Source organism: Podarcis bocagei (assembly GCF_964188305.1).
Source record: "Podarcis bocagei genome assembly, chromosome: 2".
NCBI classification, from domain to species: domain Eukaryota; kingdom Metazoa; phylum Chordata; class Lepidosauria; order Squamata; family Lacertidae; genus Podarcis; species Podarcis bocagei.
Window position 1 is genome coordinate 77,490,726 of NC_138126.1, and position 21,102 is coordinate 77,511,827.

At 41.6% G+C, this 21,102-nt stretch overlaps 1 protein-coding gene across 3 annotated transcripts in view; it reads right to left on the bottom strand.

Annotated features, from left to right (window-relative positions):
* NR3C1 (nuclear receptor subfamily 3 group C member 1) overlaps positions 1 to 21,102 on the bottom strand; it is a 55,445-nt gene that overhangs the window by 21,837 nt on the left and 12,506 nt on the right. For all 3 annotated transcript variants that reach the window (XM_081179742.1, XM_081179744.1, XM_081179743.1), the window contains 2 exons: positions 3,908 to 4,071; positions 436 to 552 (listed from right to left, as the gene is read on the bottom strand). In XM_081179742.1, coding sequence (XP_081035868.1) covers positions 436 to 552; positions 3,908 to 4,071 — 281 coding nt within the window. The remainder of the gene's footprint in view (positions 1 to 435; positions 553 to 3,907; positions 4,072 to 21,102) is intronic.

Here is a 21,102-nt window from a genome sequence, read left to right on the forward strand (position 1 = left end):
AATCTTTATTATAATACATACTTTTGAATGGATTAGTTTTTGTTACTATTGACTATTGAATTGTGACCACTCCCACTATTGAAACTTACACTAACCCACTTCATGCATTATTCCAGTGATGGGATCAATGTGTAGAAAGAAGCAGAGGGACTAGGCCACCTGTCCTGCACTCAACATCATGCAGCTTCCCCCATCCCTTATGTTCACATATTAGGCATGGATTTCTGAGTCTATGGGTACAGGCTGCCATCACAGCTGCATATCATAGGAAAGGCCAGGAAAAAGATGTGTGGCATTCGATGCAACATGTCCCCACTGTCCTTTTCTATATTTGGGACATCTTCATATGAGTAATGTGCAAAGAGGCTTTCCATCTTTTATATATGCAAAAATGAAGGATTTTCTAGGTTTCAGCTTTAAAACATTGCAAGTTACCTTCCAGGTTCATGCCAGCTTGAAGACATTTCCGATAGCGGCAAGCTGGGCAGTTTTTTCTCCGGATTTTGTCAATAATGCAGTCATTTCTTCCAGCACAGAGATAATTGTGCTGCCCTGCATTTGCAAACAAAGCACAACACCTTTATAATTATGAGCATTTAATTTCTAACATGCACTTGTTGGGTTGGGGAAGAGAAGAAACAAATGGACTTATCTATCCTATCCATGTACATCAGGATGGTCTAATGTGTGGGGACACCCCTTGCGCCTGCAGACCTTGTACTGTCTTCCCAAAGCCAGGTAAGCGAGATGCTGGGCTTTGGAAAGGATGCATGAGGGCTCCGACAGGGTTCTACAGCACCCCCCCTTTCCCAAAGCCTAGTTAGCTCTTTCCCAGCTTTGAGAAGGAGAAGGAGAAGGAGAAGGAGAAGGAGATCCTTCCCAAAATGCAGTGTCTTGCTTAAGGGGCATGAAGGGTGTGTGTGTCAAATTTTGGTCTCAAGTTCCCCCTCCCTTTTTGGCTCCATGGGCCAGATCTTTATCAGGATCTTACTCACAAGCAAATTCTGACAGGTGAGCAGGCTGCCCACTTTACAAAATCCCTTGAAATCCAATCTTAAGCAGGGAAGGAAGAGAATTGCAAAGGTTTTTTTTTGCAAACCCCCTCCAATTTCCCTTTTAAGACCCCAATATCAGTGAATTAAAAGGGGAGTAGGAAGAGGTTTTTTAAATCATCTGCAAGTCTCCCACTCCCCTTTTTTCTCTGAAAGGGGGGGGGGGTTTACACAAAAAAATTGAAGAGTCAGATGAGAAGTATTGGAGAGGGAGTGAATATAAGGAAGGCCTACATTGTTCCAGTATTCTATAGGTACATGTCCATGAAAATCTGATATGGATGAGACAGAAAGAGGCTGAACATCTGTAGCAGAATGTCAGTTGCTAGGAAAATCAGTCTGGAACTGGAGTACTTTTATGACCACTCACATTTTTATATCAATGTATATATCCAAGTAGTCATTTTATTGTACTGTATAATTTCTCCAACACAGAACTTTTGAAAGAAGTAAACTGCTTTTTCAAAATTTGCTATGGAATAGTTCACTATAAAATGTCTATCCATACTTTTTTCCTGGAACAGAATTACATATTCTCTGCATTTTTTAGGTTAAAGTTGGTACCACCAGAGCAAGCAGCCAGTAATCCAGTTTGAGAAATTTTGTTTTGAAATGCTGCTTTAGGACATATTGATTTTACCACTTTAAAAGAACAGGGAGGAAACTATTTGGTTTTTGGAGCTTGTGAAGCAGGCAAACTAAATCCTTTGGAATTTTTATGGAACCAAAGATCCAAGTATAAGCAAACCTTGGAAGCAAAGTAAAGTCAACTATAACTTTTAAAGAGCAGATTCTTTCCATATTGAATTAAATAGCAGTGTTAAACATGAGCGGCAATAGGAGAACAGTGAACCTCGGTAGATCTATTTACCAGGGTCTATTTACTAGAATCTATTTACAAATAAAATCAAACACTGAAAACAACTTGTCCTAAAACTTGTCAAGATATAAATAAAATCAAAAGTTTTAAAACAATTTATTATCTTATTGTATTATGGATGTTTAACATTACATGTCTGGCTTAGTTTGCTGTAAACCATACAGGAAAAGTTCCTGCTTAATATTAATTGGGGGGGGGGTCCAATGCCTAGTGTGCAAGGATCATAAACAACACTATGGTGTGGTATCTTGGAGGTTGGGTAAGCAGTTACACTGAGAATCTTCTGGCACAGAGTGGGGCCCTCTTTGTGTGGGGAGACAGAGAAAAGAGCGGGCTACCATTAGTGAAAAACAGGGTGGGAACTTGCTAAAACCATTGGTTGTTTAAACTGTTTGAACATCTTGTGTTTGCTTTTACATAGGTATTTGGTTAAATTGGCAATTTTTAATTTTATTAATGTAGTTTTGCTTGCTTTTCTCATGACATAATAGTTAAGTTTCTATTTCTTGGGCCTGTTTATATGTTTTTTGCAATATTGTATATTATTTTTTTCTGTTTACAGTGGTGCCCCGCAAGACGAACGCCTCGCAAGACGGAAAACCCGCTAGACGAAAGGGTTTTCCGTTTTGGAGGCGCTTCGCAAAACGAATTTCCCTATGGGCTTCCTTCGCAAGACGAAAGCCCATAGGGAAATCTCCGGGACAGCGGGGAAGCGCAGTGCTTCTTCCCCACTGTCCTCGGACCTCCTCCGAAGGCTGGCGGTGGGGCGGAAAGCCCTTCTCCCCGCGCCAGCCTTCGGAAGGCTCCTCCGAAGGCTGGCGGTGGGGCGGAAAGCCCTTCTCCCCGCGCCAGCCTTCGGAAGGCTCCTCCGAAGGCTGGCGGTGGGGCGGAAAGCCCTTCTCCCCGCGCCAGCCTTCGGAAGGCTCCTCCGAAGGCTGGCGGTGGGGCGGAAAGCCCTTCTCCCCGCGCCAGCCTTCGGAAGGCTCCTCCGAAGGCTGGCGGTGGGGAGAAAAGCCCTTCTCCCCGCGCCAGCCTTCGGAAGGCTCCTCCGAAGGCTGGCGGTGGGGCGGAAAGCCCTTCTCCCCACGCCAGCCTTCGGATGGCTGTCCTGAAGACTTGCGGTGGGAGGAGGGTTTTCCTTCCCACCGCCAACATTCAGAATGCTGTTCTGAATGTTGGCGGTGGGGAGGAAAAACCCTCCTCCCACCGCAAGCCCCGGGAACAGAGGAGAAGCGCTGCGCCCCTTCCCCTCTGTTCCCGTACCTGTCCTGAAGGCTTGCGGTGGGGAGAAAAGCCCTTCTCCGCACCGCCAGCCTGGCAAGCGGTTTCCATAGGAACGCATTAATTGATTTTCAATGCATTCCTATGGGAAACCGTGCTTCGCAAGACGAAAAACTCGCAAGAAGAAAAAACTTGCAGAACGAATTAATTTCGTCTTGCGAGGCACCACTGTATTTTTATTACTTTGCTCCATGCTCTGGGATTGCAAATATTCAGTGACAAGTGAGCTATACCATAAATGAAGAGTGGGCTGTATTGTAAATAAAAATAAACAAAACAGCCCTCTTTGGCTGTTTGTTCTTTCATGTTAAGTAAATAGAGCAAGCTAGTTCTGGCTCCACCCACATCACCACCCATGATTTGGAGGGTGAAAATCTGAAGAAGGTAGCTTCCACAAGTATAGAAGGCTCCCACTTTAGAAGTCTGCCCTCCAACTTGTGAAAAGCAATGGAATGGGAACAGGAGGTAGAGCCAGAATGCTTATTCCCACCGGCTGCTTTCACGTGCTTACTTAACACGCACATACACACACTCACACAGAAAAATACTTGAAGATGGCTACTGAAGACCAAGGATTTTGCAAGAGATAGGAAGAAATAGCATGGAAATGAACTCCAATAACCTTTGTAAAAACCCACAAACATTTGAGGTGAGATATAGACTATACGTTTTAAATAATTGTGATATATCCTACCTTCCACAGCTCTTTTGAAGAACACTTTGCAGCTGCCACAAGTTAGGACACCATAATGACACCCAGAAGCCTCATCTGAGCAAACAAGGCAGAGCTTGGGAGGTGGTCCCGTAGTAGTTGAAGAGGTAGATGGTGAAGTGCTTACATCAGATCTCATTCCAGGGCTAAGGAAACAACAAAACACAGACCAAACTAAAGAAAGGAATAAAAGTATAGAAATACTAAGTTACAAAAACATTGACTCTTACTCTGCTCTGTTAACCAAAACACAAGAAAAGCATCTTGAGTTTTTGCTGAATTCATTATACTCACAGTAAAGTACTTCACATTTTAAAACCATAAAAAGAAAGTGCTGTTACAGTAATACTGAAGGCAGAGCCTGGGATTTTAAAAGGCACAATATTTAAAAGTATGTTTTCACCCTATTTATTCCATAATTGGAAGAAAAAACAAGTAGGGAAATGCATTGTGGATACATGCTATGTACTTGTATTTAATGTATGCAATTTTTATTTCAATAAATGGTGCTTGGATGTCAGCTGGAAGTCAGCCTAGATGCTCTTTAAAAGTATTATCTTGAGGCCATTAGGATCAACCATTTTTTTTTTAATGCTTCGTTTTGCACACATGATACTTTCAATGGGATAAAAAACACACAACACTTTCTGTGGGATGAAACATTACATAATGATTGGCCCAGTTACAACTGGAACTAAGCTTGTTGCTGAAGGAAGTTTGAATCTGTGATGCAACTGAATCTTAACATTTGAGCATACACAGCAAAATTGAGCAAAACAAGGTGCACACTTTTTAGGTAACTGATCCTAAGCTCCAAATGAAGAGATGATGCAGGGCTTGTTTGGACTGCAACCAAAAACAGAAGCCACTGTAGGTCTATGCCACTATGTGCTACATCCACCAGCCACAAAGTTGAGGCCCAGGCCAATGTGGATAACCAACTTTCACTCAGGCACTTGGCCTCATGGGCGCAAACAAATCCATTTCATTGCCCCTTCCTTGGAGAAATTGGTATGAGTGCTCAAAGCACCAGTAGAACACCCCTACAATCCAAGTATGAACTCTACCACTATCCTGGTTGTTGTCCTTTATATTTATATTTAGACTTTAGCTAAACCAACAGTCTTAGTTCTGTTCAGAGGTATTGCCTCTGTGCACTTTCAAGATCAAACTCCAGATACCCTCCTTCACTTAATTAATCTAACCCCCATAACATATAAAAATTTACTCAATTAACTTTCCTAGGGCACATGGTAGTATGCCTATATTCAAGAAAGCTTGAAATGAGAGGTAAAGCTGAGTGTCATTTACATGCTGATGACATTGCAACCCAAATCTCTGGAAGACTTCCCCCCAGTGGTTTACATGGCTCCCTTGTTCTTTAGTACAGTGGTGCCTCGCAAGACGAAATTAATCTGTTCTGCGAGTCTCTTCGTCTTGCGGTTTTTTCGTCTTGTGAAGCCCGGCTATTAGCGGCTTAGCGGCTATTAGCGGCTATTAACGGCTTAGCGGCTTTAAGAAAAAGGAAACAAACTCGCAAGAACTCGCAAGACGTTTCATCTTGCGAAGCAAGCACATAGGGAAATTAGTCTTGCGGAACGACTCAAAAAACGGAAAACTCTTTCGTCTTGCGAGGCATTCGTCTTGCGAGGTACCACTGTATTTACAAAAAAATAATTTCTGCAGGACATAAGGCTTTGGCTGTAGAGTAGAGCAAAAGTTCCAGAGCACAATCTTCCAGAACCTCTCCTTCAGAAGTACCACAATCACTTTAAAACCATGCCTTCCAAACTAATCCAGATAAGGTTACCATGGACAACGGTACTGAAAGCTGTTGAGGTCCAGGAGAACTAACAAGGTTCCTCTGAATACCAAGGAACTGACACCAGATCTACAGACAGGCAGAAAACATTTTGAAGTAGTTGTACTGATGACCTAATCATATCCTCATTCTAAGCAGAGACCTCAATAAGACTGCCAGTTAAAGCTGTGAGAAAATCTCCAATTGGCTCCAGAAAACCATCCAGATCCAGATAGTAGACCATACCAAATCTGATCAGTTAATGATCTGTACATACCAATGGAGTTGTTTCTCTCTCACACCCACATATTGTTTCCCTCTACTTCTGTAGAGAAACAAGATCCAAGGTACACCCTGCCAAGTATTGGTTCAGGTCTTGAGACAGGTCCATGGTTGACAGGGCAGCTATGAAATCCTGAGCTGCCCCTGAGAAGACAGCATCAGCATGAACATTTAAGTCCCACAAGACTTGGAGTTGTCAACACAACACTCAAGACCACAAGTTCAGGGAGGGACATAGGATGAGGGCTTCTCTTAGCACACCATCATGAGAACCCAGCACCAGTTAGAGACACTCAAAGCTGATTGTTGGACTGATGACAGAGAATGTACCCCTAGAACAAAGTTACCCCTCCTCCAGTTGTCTGAAACTATACAGCAGGCATCTCTAGTTTGCGCGTAAAAACTAGGGTACTGCGCAAAGGTAATATTTACAGTAATCGCTCCACCCACTTTTGCCTCTGTTCCCAACCCTCACTGGTATGTGTCCCAAGGATGTTATTCACAAGGGAATATAGCTCATGGTCTGAAAAGGTTCCTCAGCCCTGAGTAAGTTTTAGCTTTGCTTCATAACCTTTAAAAATACAATTCAGCACAACAAAAATGCTTCACTACAGTGATGCCCACTGCTAATACTTCCCTTACAGTTCATTTTTTATTTTAACAAGTTGAAGAGTAAAACTACTTTTGCAAACACAAAGCTAGAAGTGGGAGGCAGGATTTATCAGATTTACAGCCCAGAACTAGGCAGATGAAAAAATGCAGCAGTTATAAAATACAGGTGTGTTGGGTTGTTAAACACCACGATTATTATCCAATAACAGCATGTGTTTAAAATGCTTTTTACCTTTTATTCTCAAAAAGCAGATTTATACCCCATTATAAAATAAGTGTATTTACTTCCAGAAGGCAAAGATAAGGGTCCTCTGAAAGTTCAGAGGACAATTTCTGTTGACAAACCATGTTACCCAACCTAATTTTGTTTATTAATGATTTGCCAAAGTCTTTCACTCAAGCACAAGGTCCAAACTTGCATGTTCGGAATAAATTGTCTAATATTGCACTAAAAGGTAGGTTTCAAAAATGCTATTTTTCAGTGGAACTCACAGGTATAAAATGAAAGGAGCAACATTCACCGAAAGAACTCAGTACAACTGGGAGGAAGGTCTATGAGAAACAACAGATAACATTATGGCTAAAACAAAGTGTGCAAGTGGTACTGAACATAGTTACAAGCTAACCTGAGAACTCTGTATTAGCTTGGAAAGTTTTCAGGAAGTTGCAACAGAAGAAATTTCTCTTATCTACCAGCAAGCCTTCAGCTTCACCATACTTTTATGCTAACCACCATGTAATAAATTCTGCCTTTCTTGTTTTCTGTACGACCCTGCCCCTTTTAAAGCTAAAGGTATGCTTTATTCCATATTTCAGAACATATTTTTGCATTGTTTTGGGAAAGTTTTTAAAATAAAAGCAAACTTAGGATGCCTGTTTATAAAGTAAGTTGAAGGTCTGAAAGCTAAAGGTTAAGTGTCACAAACCTGTCACAGCTCAAGGGTCTGACTGTATCAAGTTTCCAAGGCTTGGTGGAGAATATTTAAACATTTGTAGAAGAAAATATTCAAATTGTTTTATTTCTGGGACAGCTGATATAGATGCTACACTACAGGGTAGGAGTAGGGGTGGAGTAAGAAGAGAACCACTCCTATTTTGGCATTATGAACTCTTATTGCTGGTTTATGAATTCTTCCTGTTTCATTAAATGAGATGGCAATGCCTATACAGAATCTGAACTGCAGTTCCACTTCAACTACAAGAAGAAACTGCCAGTCTTGTCCCTAATGCTCCTAACATCTACATGAATCTTATGGATATGTCTGCCACTGAGTGGGGCTGGAGATCATACTTCTTTACCAATGATGAATGGCAACCAATGGGAGAAAGAGGCATGCCCTTTCTAACAGTAATCAAAGGGCAATGGCTGCATGGGGTCATGCAGTGCACAGCTATTAAGAAACCTACACCAAGTGGAGAAATGTCATTAGCATCATGTGTTTATTTGTATGTTACTCTTCCACAAAACTATGCCTGGGGTGGATCACAATATATCATGAATAATAATAAATATAACATAAAAAGAACAATTTAAAATGATAATGTCAATAAAACCTAACCTGAACAGAAAATAATTACAGTGGTGCCTCGCAAGACGAAATTAATTCGTTCCGCAAGTCTCTTCGTCTTGCGATTTTTTCGTCTTGCGATGCACGGTTTCCCATAGGAATGCATTGAAAATCAATTAATGCGTTCCTAGGGAAACCGCCTTCAGACCAGGTCCGGGGACAGTCTGTCACCGGACCTCTTCTGAAGGCTGGGGGGGGGGGGTAAGGGCTTTTCTTCCCACCCCCAGCATTTTAAAAAACCCCGGGACAGCGGAGGACTTCTCCGCTGTCCGGGCAATCTTAAAATGCTGGCGGGCGGCATTTTAAAATCGCCCGGGACAGCGGAGGACTTCTCCGCTGTCCGGGGCGATTTAAAAGCCCCTGGGAAGGCAGGCAGGGGGGACAAAGACTTTTGCCCCCCGCCAGCCTTCAGAAGGTGTTCCCGCCCCCCGCCCCGCTTCGGAGCACCGTTCCGAAGCGGGGCGGTGAGGGAAGGCGTTCCCACCCCCCGCCCCGCTTCGGAGCACCGTTCCGAAGCCGGGCGGTGGGGGAAGGCGTTCCCACCCCCCGCCCCGCTTCGGAGCACCGTTCCGAAGCCGGGCGGTGGGGGAAGGTGTTCCCACCCCCCCGCCCCGCTTCGGAGCACCGTTCCGAAGCCGGGCGGTGGGGGAAGGTGTTCCCACCCCCCCGCCCCGCTTCGGAGCACCGTTCGGAAGCAGGGCGGTGGGGGAAGGTGTTCCCACCCCCCCGCCCCGCTTCGGAGCACCGTTCCGAAGCCGGGCGGTGGGGGAAGGTGTTCCCACCCCCCGCCCCGCTTCGGAGCACCGTTCGGAAGCGGGGCGGTGGGGGAAGGTGTTCCCACCCCCCCCGCCCCGGAGCACCGGGAGAAGCGATCTCCCCGCCGCCCCTTGCTTCAAAAGAGGTCCGGGGGCAGCGCTTGCCGCTGCCCCCGGACCTCTTTTGAAGCAAGGGGCGGCGAGGAGAAGCGATCTTCTCCCCGCAGCCCCAGGTCCCGCTGTCCCGCTTCCCGCTGTCCCCGGACCTGGGGCTGCGGGGAGAAGATCGCTTCTCCCCGCCGCCCCTTGCTTCAAAAGAGAAGACCCGCTGTCCCCGGGGCAAGCTTCGTTTTGCGAAGCAAGCCCATAGGGAAATTCGTCTTGCGAGGCAACTCGAAAACGAAAAAACCTTTCGTTTTGCGAGTTTTTCGTCTCGCGAGGCGTTCGTCTTGCGGGGTACCACTGTATGCCATACAATCTACTACATATTTTAGAAAATGCTTTGTCTGTTTGTCGTCTATACGTTCAGACATCACTCGAGATATCATCACCAAACTTGGCAGGAGAAGTCCGAAGGTGGGAGTGGCAATCTTTGTTGATGTTTGGATGCTAGCCACCATTTTGAAACAAGGTGTTGGACCAAAACATCACTTTGGCCTGATTTTGGCTGTGTTTTTTTGTTTGGCTTTCGTTTTAGCTCATTCTTCACTGACCTTCCCCTCCTTCAGTTGTGTTTTTTGACATGGAGTAGGTTTGGCTGCCTTTGATATATCATTGCCAAATACAGCACAACAATTCCCAATTCCCAAGGTGAGAGAGATGGGCATATTTAACTTTTGGATGCCAGGCAGAACGCTAAGTTATATGTTGGTCAACTAACAGTACTGAAAAACAACTGATACAGCTACTAAAATTATTCACATAGACTGAGGCATTAGCAGGGAAAATGGTAAGTTAAATTACATCACAATTACTATCAATTTTAAAAACTCTAAACAAACATCCTTAAAATAAAAAGTCTGAAAACTGAAGTTTTGAACTTCCTGTAAGATTCCAAAGAAATCTCATTTTAAAAAACGATTGCACTCTAACCGCACCCCTGAAACACACAACTACATTTCTAACTCTTAACGTATTACATGCGAAGCGAAAAGAGTTGTGCTGAAAAAAATGAAAATTCCAGGAATAACATTCCAGCAATTCTTAAGAGACTCACTTTTATTGTTTAAATCACTGTTTAAAAAAATCACAGCAGCCTGCAAGGGAATTTTTTAGAAAGTTTAAGCCAAGATTATAATTACTATTACTGCCAGAGAGAAAGCAATTTTGCTTCTACAATACCTTATTTTTAGGTTTCATTTTTATAGATACTGCAAGAATGTTATGATATTTTGAGATTAGGTAAAATGATAGTTGAGCATTTCCTCAATGTTCAAAGAACACCTCTTACTGCCCTGCCATAGGCAAATGACCAATTAATGGGGCTTTCCTCATTTAGGAATGTGGTATAAAGAACACAAAGGTTCTATCATACAGGTTGTGCTTCATGAACTGTAATTATTAGTCTTAAGCACTCTGCGTCTTGAGTCCCTGCAATAAAAAAAGGCTCTTTCTACAGTACAGACGACTCCCCTATTATGGGCAGGTTATGTTCTGGGCCGCCACACACATAAGTGAAATTGAGTAATGTGGGGTGCACTCTCTAAACACACTTTGTCTTTTATTTTAGATTACGTGAAAATTGTTCAGTTTGGTTGTGTATTTTTTTCATGTTTTATTTATTTATTGACGAGTTTTGTTATGCTGAAGTTATGTATTTTTTTCTTGTTGTAAGCCACCATGAACATGGTTTGAACTGTGGAAAGGTGGTGTGCAAATAATATTATGTATGTATGCAGGTACTCAAGAAGGGACATTTCAGAAAAATGGAATGAAATATAAGAATGATAAATATTGTATACAATGCTTAGAATATGACAAGCAGACAAACTAATTTGTACCTTTCCTACTGACTGAAAGAAGACAGCTATGTCTGTAATTTAGTACGTATTAATAGCAGCTTCATGATTTATTCAATTGCTGCAGGTACACTGCTGTTACACAATACATAAAGCAGGGGTCGGGAGTTTTTGTGACTTGGGCTGGTTCATGGTCCCGCAGACCCCAGGGTGAGCCGGAGTGCATGCACACATGTGTAAACGCTCCTTCTGGCGCGGAGGAGGCATGCACAGCTTCTCACTGGCTGCAGCAGCTTCCTGCAACCAATGGAAAGCCAGCCAGCGTCGTGGAAGCCGGTCCCTGCTCTGCTCCGGTTTAGCACTGTGCATGGGAGCCGACCGAGTAGGTGGTGGGGGTCCATGGGCTGGTTAAATGACCCCAATGGGCCTTAGGTTGCCGACCTAAATGAGCAACATACACATTTACTTTATAAAATTCACATACCACTTGATTGTATGTGGAGCCTCTAAACAGTCTACATCATCTAACCTCCATCTGAAAACGGGAGTACAAAAATTAATTCTAATGCTAAACAGGTATGCTACTGGTCTACTTCTAAGTATGATCAGTCTGTTATATCAACCATAATCTCCTGCAATGCCTCAAGGGTGAATTTCAATTCTGTTATCAGATTTTAGGACACTAGGAAACCATGCCCCTCTGCCGAATTATGTACCCTCCCCTGACAGGCTGCACACCTGCAACCTAAGATTTCTCTTGTATGGAAGGTGCTACTGCTCTTCCTGCATCAAGCCCCTCCTGGTTCGAGGAGGCAGTGGGGCAGGGGACGGTGGGGAGTCTACTGACCCATCTGCCTGCTGAACAGCCTCTTCTTCTTCCACCACATCCACTGCACCTTCCTCCATCTCAATCTGCCTTGACTATCCTTCTTTCCCTGGTTCCTGTATTGTGGGCGACGTCATATCTCATAAATCTCGTCCCCTCTTCTGGTTCCCTCCCCTGGTCCCATCACACACTCTTCAGAGCCCTGGCAGTCCCTGCCAGTTTACTACTTTTCAAACAAGGAAACCAACAGGTCTTTATTAATGAAGACTATTTATATAGAACTTGCTTAGGAGATCACTCTCTTATTATAAGATAGCCCACAGGAATCTTAGACATTGCACATTCTTTGTGCAAGTATATAGAATGCATTTAATATAAAACTACTGTCTACTTGTGTTACCACAAATATTTAAAAGTCTAACAAGTGTAAATGGGTATAATTATTATCATGGTGTGATTTAGTTTTATTAAAGCATCAGCTGGGTAGCATGTTTATACACAATGCCCTTCTTTGCAAGATGCCAGGAGGGATGCTTTTAAACTACAGAAATTCATACCAGTAGTCAAAAACAGAAGCACAGTTTTTGACAAAATAATATGTCTTTGAAGAAAATACTAGGGTATATCTCTTAGAGCAGCGGTTCTCAACCTGTGGGTCCGCAGATATTGTTGGACTACAACTCTCATCATCCCTGAGCTCTGGCCTTGCTAGCTAGGGGTGATGGGAGTTGTAGTTCAACAACATCTGGGGACCCACAGGTTGAGAAAGGCTGTCTTAGAGGAACAATTTCTTTCTAGTCACCTTTTTCCTTGTCTACAAAAATCAGAACATTTGACTCATGCAAAGCCTTTCACAGAGTATTTTTACATTGCCCTGAACTGAACCACTAGTTCAATGTCCTTGACGTTTTGTCACACTGGGGCAATATTATGATTTGTGATCTCTATTGACCCAGAGACCTGCTGCATCTTTTCCTAACTATATTTTGCCATAGAGGCTAGTAGACCATATTATTTTCAGACTGTAGCGTCTCAAATATTTCCAGGAAATACTCTGAAGTTTTCAGTCACTAGTCTAGATTAGAGGGATTAGCATATTAAAGGGAGAGGATCAAGTGGGTGGGGTAAAGTTTGAAATTGGGAGTCAAATCCAAAAACAAAAAACTATTCCAAGGTTATTTATTCTATAAGGTTACTAAAATTTGTATGAGGTGAGGATAATGGTTTTCTGCTGAGGTCTTCCACATCCAAAGCATTTGGAAACCTACTGAACCTTTATTGAGGAAAGTGAACAAACAGTGTAGCATGCTGTTGGTTTTGGAGAGCCGAATGCAGAAGATACAGGATGGTTTCCAATTATGTCTCTCTAGTGACAGAATGCTCTTTGATCCTGGTTGGGATTCCATGAGGAAAAACAAAGAGTGAGGCTGTTTTAGATAGCTTCCCCTTCCTTCTGCAACCACTTTGGAAGGTCCCAAAATTTGTCCCAGTGGAACAGCATGGTGAAGTGGGACTGCAAAAGGAAAGAACATTCTGCTAGCTGTGTTTGAGACTCCGATTGCTCTAGGCACATTCTACAAGAGGGCAATTCATTAGCGCAAGCAGTTTCTGAGCTCTGGGTGCAGTACTGCGCCTAAACTTTCAGATTAAAACTGCAGAGTGGAAGGAACAGAGGACCTTTTTCTGCCTCCCCACTTCCATCTATTCTCTGAAGACTGGAGAAGAGACCCTCTCAAGAATATTAGGAGGGTGGGCAGGGGAAGGACTAGACCATGTGAAAAATGAAGATAATATTTTAGCTACAGTTCATTCATTTTTAGCTTTGCATTCTAGTTATAAAAAAGTGCACCTAGACATTCTGTTGTGCCCACAACCTAGGTTTAAGGTACCATTTAGTTCCTAACTTTCATTTCTCAGTTTCTAATACCGCCTGCTAGCAGAAGGGCATAATTGGATACAAACCCTTAGATAAAGTTAAAACAATACGTTTGTGCTTAGGCCGTCAAGAAATTCCTCATTCTATACTAAAAGCAAAATAACCTTTGTTCGCCTTGGACCTTATACAATCCCTTTAAGACTAATCTAGCTTTAAGAACACACAAGCACGTACAATTATGCCTGGTTTGTGTCAAATTTTGCTAAAAGGCACAGTCTTTGAAGTAATGACTTAGAAGCAAAGGTATGATGATTCTGTTGTACCACTAATTTTACGTTTCATCTCAGAAATATTTTAAAAATGTCAAATTGATAAACGATAAAGCCTGTGGGTAAAGAACAAAGCAAACCATGCTACTAGGCTTAGCTCCTTGTTTCGGTAAGCTCTTATTAAAACCTGTGGTTAAATGCATGTTTTTAGAGGGATTAACACAGGAACAAAATTTATGGCTGTACTTTTAGCGCAATGGTAAATTATGTGAATATGTATTCCTTGTAAAACTCCTGTCCTGCTTATACCCACAAATAGCATTTCATCGTGAAGGGTTCCACACACAATTACACCAAATGTTTTTAATTTATGCAAGCATTTATTTACAAGTTGTTGCACCTTCCTTCAGGCACAAGCTCTCAGGGTAGCTTACAAAGTTAAATAAAAATGGTAACAAGTTTTTTAAAATCAAAATATAAACAATGATGTAAAACAGTATACAACAGAAGAGCAGTAAAGCACAAGATAAAACCAAATAAAGTAAAATATAGAAACAACCACAAAAGCAGCAATATAAGAATTTAAAGTGCTGGAAGTTCTGGAAAAAACCAAAAGGTCTTTATCAGGCTTCCTCAACCTCGGCCCGCCAGATGTTTTTGGCCTACAACTCCTATGATCCCTAAATAGCAGGACCAGTGGTCAGGGATGCTGGGAATTGTAGTCTCAAAACATCTGGAGGGCCAAGGTTGAAGAAGCCTGGTCTATATTCTGGTGCTGAAAAGCCTAAGCTAATACCAGGCCAGCCTCCCTGAGAACATCAATTGGCATATGGAGTGTTCCAACTAAGAAGGTTTTTTCTCTGGTCACCCCAACTTTTGAAGGTGGTGGAGGACGACGACACAGAGAAGGTCATAAGGAATATAACACTTGGGCACATCCTTCCCAAAGCTAATCCTTCAGATACTTAGGTCCCAAGCCTTATTTATTTCATAAGATTTATGCACTGCTTATTTGTAAAAAGAGAAAGAAACAAACCTCAAAGAATTTTATGGAGTCAATTTTATTGCCAATTTACCAATTTCCTGTGGACCAAACGTACCTTATGCTGCTCCGAACTAATGTTTTGAGAATCGAAAAATAGTACTTGTACCACAATTGCTGCTTAAGTAACCTCAACCATGTGCCACAGTTTTGTTTTGTTTTTCAAAGTCTGTTATGTCATCATCCAGACAAAATATGTAACTAATTGGAATTCAAAAAGACCAAGTCCTCAAAATGTAAGGATTTTATTGCTGGATTAAATTATGGTTCACATAGTCCAGCATTCTGATTCCAACAGCAGTCCAATACCACTGGAGAAACTTGCAAACAGGATGCAAAAAAGATGAAGGCCATTCCCCATTGTTTGTCCCTGGAATCTGGAACTAGTATTCTCTAATTTTTGGGTGAAATGTTTCAGAGTCAGGGGTGAGGGTTGGGACTGTAACTAGAAGGGTGTGTGTGAAAACCCCCTGCATACAGCCCTACTGCATTCAAGTTTTAGTATGTTCAAGAAAGTCAACTCTTACATCCTTCTAAACACAAATGCACAATTTCTGGCTAGCCTAAGCTGCAGGTCAAAACTATCTCTATTTTCCTGCCCCTTCTAGCTTGTCTGATGCTCAAAGAGGGGGTTAATAGCACCCCTTTGTCAAGGAGCAACTTAAGAAGCTCCTTACCATTTAGAGCTATTATGGTGAAGGTTCTCCAGGCACCTTGGCCTTGCGGTTACTAAACCACCTCCCAAGTTTTCGTCCAAGCTGGAGAGAAGGTATGGGCTGCTGTGTAAGTGCTAGGAAAATTCTCATCCCACTCTGGAATTTGATAGTTAGTTGCTTATCACATGACAAGTGCATAGTTTCAAGTCAAGTAAAAAAGTGAAAGTAAAGTCATACGCACACCAACTACATACACAGCATCATTGTTATCATTTCTACATGCTTGGTTGGTATACAGTATAAAGAAGAGGCCATGCTACTAACCTACACATTTTGGTGGTGTGATATTCACAAGTGTTTCTATGAAACTGATTAGCTGAAAATAAACTAATCACATCCACATGTATGGTAGACTTCACACACATTGCAAGAAACATGAAAATGATAATGGCAGGTATGTGTGCATCTCAACACATAATTCAAAATACAAGATATCATTTCTGTATGCAACAATATATAATATACTGTTACAGCAAACAGAATTTGAGAAACATTTCTCACATTTAATGGACTTGTAATTGACTAAACTGTCAAATTAAATGGAATGGATGCTCACATATTTTCTGCACACATACATAATTATGATGAAATCTTAAATTACATCCTGATTTAACCAAAATATAAACTGATTTTAAATGTTTTATATATGTTTTATTGTATTTTTACTTATACTGTTTTACTCATATTGTTTTGCTGCTTTGTTGTTTGCTGCCCTGTTGTTGTTTGTTGCCTTTCTTCCTTTGGAAGAAAAGGTGGGATTAAATTTAATGAACAAAGAAATAATCTGTTGTTGTTTTTTAAGTGTGGGATATATTTTTGTGGTTGGTTTTTAGTGTAATTGTTTATGTTTGTCATTTAAGAGTTTTTTTTAAATTAAAAAGTGGTTCAGTAAATTTATAAAATAAAAATATTTTCTTATGTCATAACTGGAATTGTAGGAGGAGACTGAATAAGTTTTTTTATTTTAAGAAACCATGATCCAGAGGGAAGGTAGGGGAAAGAGAAAGACTTTTTTTTTTAGCAGACAAAATATGTAGCACCAGGGTAAGGTATACTTTTAAAGGTGTAGCAGATCAAGAGTTTTGACTTAAAATAGCAAATTATCAGAGCATACACTATATAATTGATACATTTAACTGTAACTGAGATTTTTGCATGCATGACAAAGCAACTATAACCAAAGCAAAAGAGCTTCTTTCTTGGAACCACCTTAAAGACTAGGTTAAAAAAAAGACAAAGACATTTTTCTAACCCAAAGTACAAGTCACAAGTTTCAGGATAGTTGCATGCCAGCTGGCACAAATCTTATTTACAAGTTCACTTGCTGTCCAGCGATGGATCCACAAACTACATGTCCAAGATTCTACGGCGTGTAAAAGCCACTCATTTTAATGAATCAGGAAATTATTTTGACTTTCTAAAAATTAAAGCACTGAAGAAGCAGAATGTCACAGTTTGCTAGAAAGTGAACATATGCAGACCCTCTAAGATGTTGAGCAAATTGCTGTCAAGTTCTGAACAGTGCACTATTGAAACACAAGAACTTTAATAAAAGTTATCCATGTGCAAAAGTTACTTGTCTGAAGAAAATTAAAGGGCTGAGGAATTAACTCACATCGGTAAAAGATCTTACCCGATTCCCATATGCTTGCAAAACTAACTTTATATTAAAGTAGAAATTTAATGGCAGGTGTTGTTATGCATGTTGTTTGCTCTTGGCTAGAACAAAAACAGCAAAGATGGACAGAACAGGGAAAGCAGATGCCACCACCTTACACCATACAGTGGTACCTCGGGTTAAGTACTTAATTCGTTCCGGAGGTCAGTTCTTAACCTGAAACTGGTCTTAACCTGAAGCACCACTTTAGCTAATGGGGCCTCCTCCTGCTGCTGCTGCGCCGCTGGAGCATGATTTCTGTTCTCATCCTGAAGCAAAGTTCTTAACCTGAAGCACTATTTCTGGGTTCGCGGAGTCTGTAACCTGAAGCGTATGTAACCTGAAGCGTATGTAACCTGAGGTACCACTGTAATCTGATCAATCTGAAATAAGGGTAATATGAATTTCCAAAATGTGTTGTTCACAGAACAAATTTGTAGACAGTGCTTGTTACTATTATCCCATTTGGTAAACCACAATGTCTAACCATAGCAGACCATACCCTCATTGATGAAACTATAAATTCTCTTACCTGGGATTTTGAACTGGGTCACTGGCCAGCAGGGCTTTTCTTATATTCTTATGCTCCTTAACCAGGCACTTTTATCATTGCTAATCAAACCAAACAAAAACCGGTATGTCGTGACAAAATTCTATTCCTCAGAACAGCCATTTTCATGCAGAACTGAAGAAAACATCACAGACTAAAAAAATGTATGTTTTAGTATGCCTCAGACTCTCTGAAGCGATACACACTTTCAAAATGAAGATGCAAATTTAGAGATGTTTATGCCCATGACAATGCACTCATGTATATAGAAAAAAACTGTTCTAGAATAATGATTTGACGTAGGACAGTTTCCTGTGGCTGACTCAACTTTATTGATCAACATGTCCTAAGACTGGCCTTTGAGAAGTGACTGGTGTAACACCTTTTAAAAAAAAACGGATACAGAGAGATTCAAGGAGATTACAGACAGATTGGCTGAAAGCCTGTTCCAGGTAAATTGGTGCAAAGCACTGATTAAAGATACTAAGTTTGCTGAGGAATAATCAACATTGCTTCTGCAAACGTAGGTCCTATCTCATGAAACCTTTAGAATTTTTGCACATGCTGCAAGGCATGGTGATGGGGTGATCCAGTAGATGCTGTTTATTTGGACTTTCAAAAAGCTTTTGACAAAGTCTCTTACCAAAGACTCCTACACAAACTTATGAGTAATAGAGTAAGAGAAGATCAGGAAGGAGAGTGGAAGAACTGTGTGAACATTATTCTCACAATGGAGGGATGTAATCAGTTAGGTCCACGAAGCACCTGTACTGGAAAGAGTGCTTTTTAATTTGTTTAAACCTCAGTCAAATAAAAGGATGTAATTTTCTTTGCATAAACAAGGTAGGTACTATAGATGGGGAAAAATGTCCTATCAGTCCCTCACCTCCCCACCTCAATTTTAAACAGTATGATATTCCCAGTATGATATTCAACAATTGTGTGTGTCTCCTCATGAACACCTTGGGTTGTAACATTACATTTTGTTTGGAAAGGTGAGCTAGTAAAGGTCTGGCAAACCAGGACAAAGGTGCCTTGGAAGTTTCCCACAAAACACATCTATTGAAATGGACAAAGAAGACTCCACCCCCCTCCATACCAGGACGGGATCCCAAATACCTCCACCAGCCAATATTTGTGCTGGACCACCCACCTGTCAATTGCCTCATGTCATGATGACAGCAGCTGATTAATGGTGAAAGCAACTGGTGGTTATAAGGAATACCCTAGTGCACCTTATCCCAGCAGGACTCTGTCAGTGCTGATTAGCTCCGGATTGCTCCTGTGTATCTGTGTCAGCATCTGTCCTACACCTGATGTGTTTGGAAGGTGGGCATAATTTGGGTGGGCCAAATTAGAAGCAACGTGCCTAATTGTTTTTGATAAGCAGAAACAGGACCATAGGATTTTTTATGCACCTAGAAATCTCAGTTCCATGACCACACTACTCTTTTGTGAATCTTTGTAATTGCCCCAGAACTAAGTGGGATGCCAGAATATCAAAGTGCTCCAAAAGTCATACTTGTCCTTCCCAGGATTTCCTCTGCACATTTTTTTTGTTAGCCAAATTGTCTGTCAGCAAAACTAAACATTTATAGACCCTGGCTAGATGTCCATTCTTAAATCTCTGAATCCCTTAATTCCAGGTGTACCCCCTGCAATTAAAGACTCAACGTGACTAACCCTGGTCTCCCATCTGACTGTTCTTTATCCACATCCCTACTCTGGATTATGTCTAGTAAATTGGCGTAGCTGAGAAAAATCTATTATTTTTACCTTCTTTCTGGATATTACCCCAATGTTAGGAATCTTCATTCCCACTTCCAGTGTTTCACACAGCAAGTAAGGAAGAAACGTTCTGTGTCTTATACTTTAGACTGCTTCCGAAGCCAAGCAGATCACTACACAGCCTCTGTGCTTGGCAGCCATTTTACTAATCCTCTGCTCTCTCCCCCCCACCCCAATCTCTGGAACAGCCTTAACAGTTAACTATTAAAGTGACAATGTTATACAGTGGTACCTCTGGATGCGAACGGAATCCGTTCCGGAACCCTGTTCGCATCTTGAAGCAAATGCAACCCGCAACTGCGCGTTGCGATTCACCACTTCCATGGATGCATGTGACGTCATTTTGAGCGTCTGCACATGCGCTCCATTACTTCCGGGTCGCCATGGAGCGTAACCTGAAAACGCTCAACCTGAAGCACATTTAACCCGAGGTATGACTGTAATGTACTTTCTCAATAAACCTCAGTTTCTGAAATGGCTGTGACTGCATCTCTCTTGCTCTGCAGTGTATCTTTTGAAGGCATTTTGCTACTTCGACTAAACAATCTGAAGTTACTCAGTCTGCTGTAAATGAAAGCCAGGATTGGAGTGAGAAACTGCTCCTCTAGCATATCTGAGCTAAATTCTCTCAAACTATTCATATTTTGGAATGGCTTATTCCCTAAACGCAGAGAAATAGTTCGCAGATGTGTAGACACATGTTCCGAGTAAGTGTGGTAACAGTGAGTAATGAGTGTAACTCTTCTGGAACAACCCTGCCCATATGAAGCAGAAAACAAACAATATATTTGGGGAATCTTCACCTCTTGCATTTTATGCAGGATGGTAATGCCGATCAGTTAATTCAAATCTATGCAATATACCGTAGTAGGTGAACAGATCAAGATCTAAATAGTGAAATGAAACACAGTGGAGTAGTAGAAGATTGTCTCACACTTACTCTATACTTGATGATGCTGTCAGCAAATAATAACTTTTGTGGGCGAATGAGCCAATATGTTGCCTCATGCTACATATAGAAATTTCACATCCCCTCAAACACAGAGCTTCTTTGATCATCTTTAAACCAGTATCATCTCAAAATTTAAGTTTTTAACTTTGAACTATGGATATTAGCTATGAAAGAATGACCAGAAGACAGAGGCTTAGTTGCACACTTTCTCTCTTAGAAATTGCTTGGAAGTTTAACTGGCACATTTGCCAACAGAATGGGTTTGAAATTCTGAGAATTAAAACAAGTGTGCATAATCCAGAAAAATGTTACTCATTAATTGCCTCAATCAAATGGAACGGTCAACTGCAGCTATGCCCCACTCCATTGCCTTGACTGTGAGTCAGTCAAAATTTTGCTGGCTTGTACTCAATGTCACTGATTTCTTCCTCCTTCCTGCAGAAATGTTTCTTATCCTTCTCAGTGCTTAAACATACCAAGGCAACGGGCAACAGAAGAATTTTCCAATCTCTACCTAAGTGACTG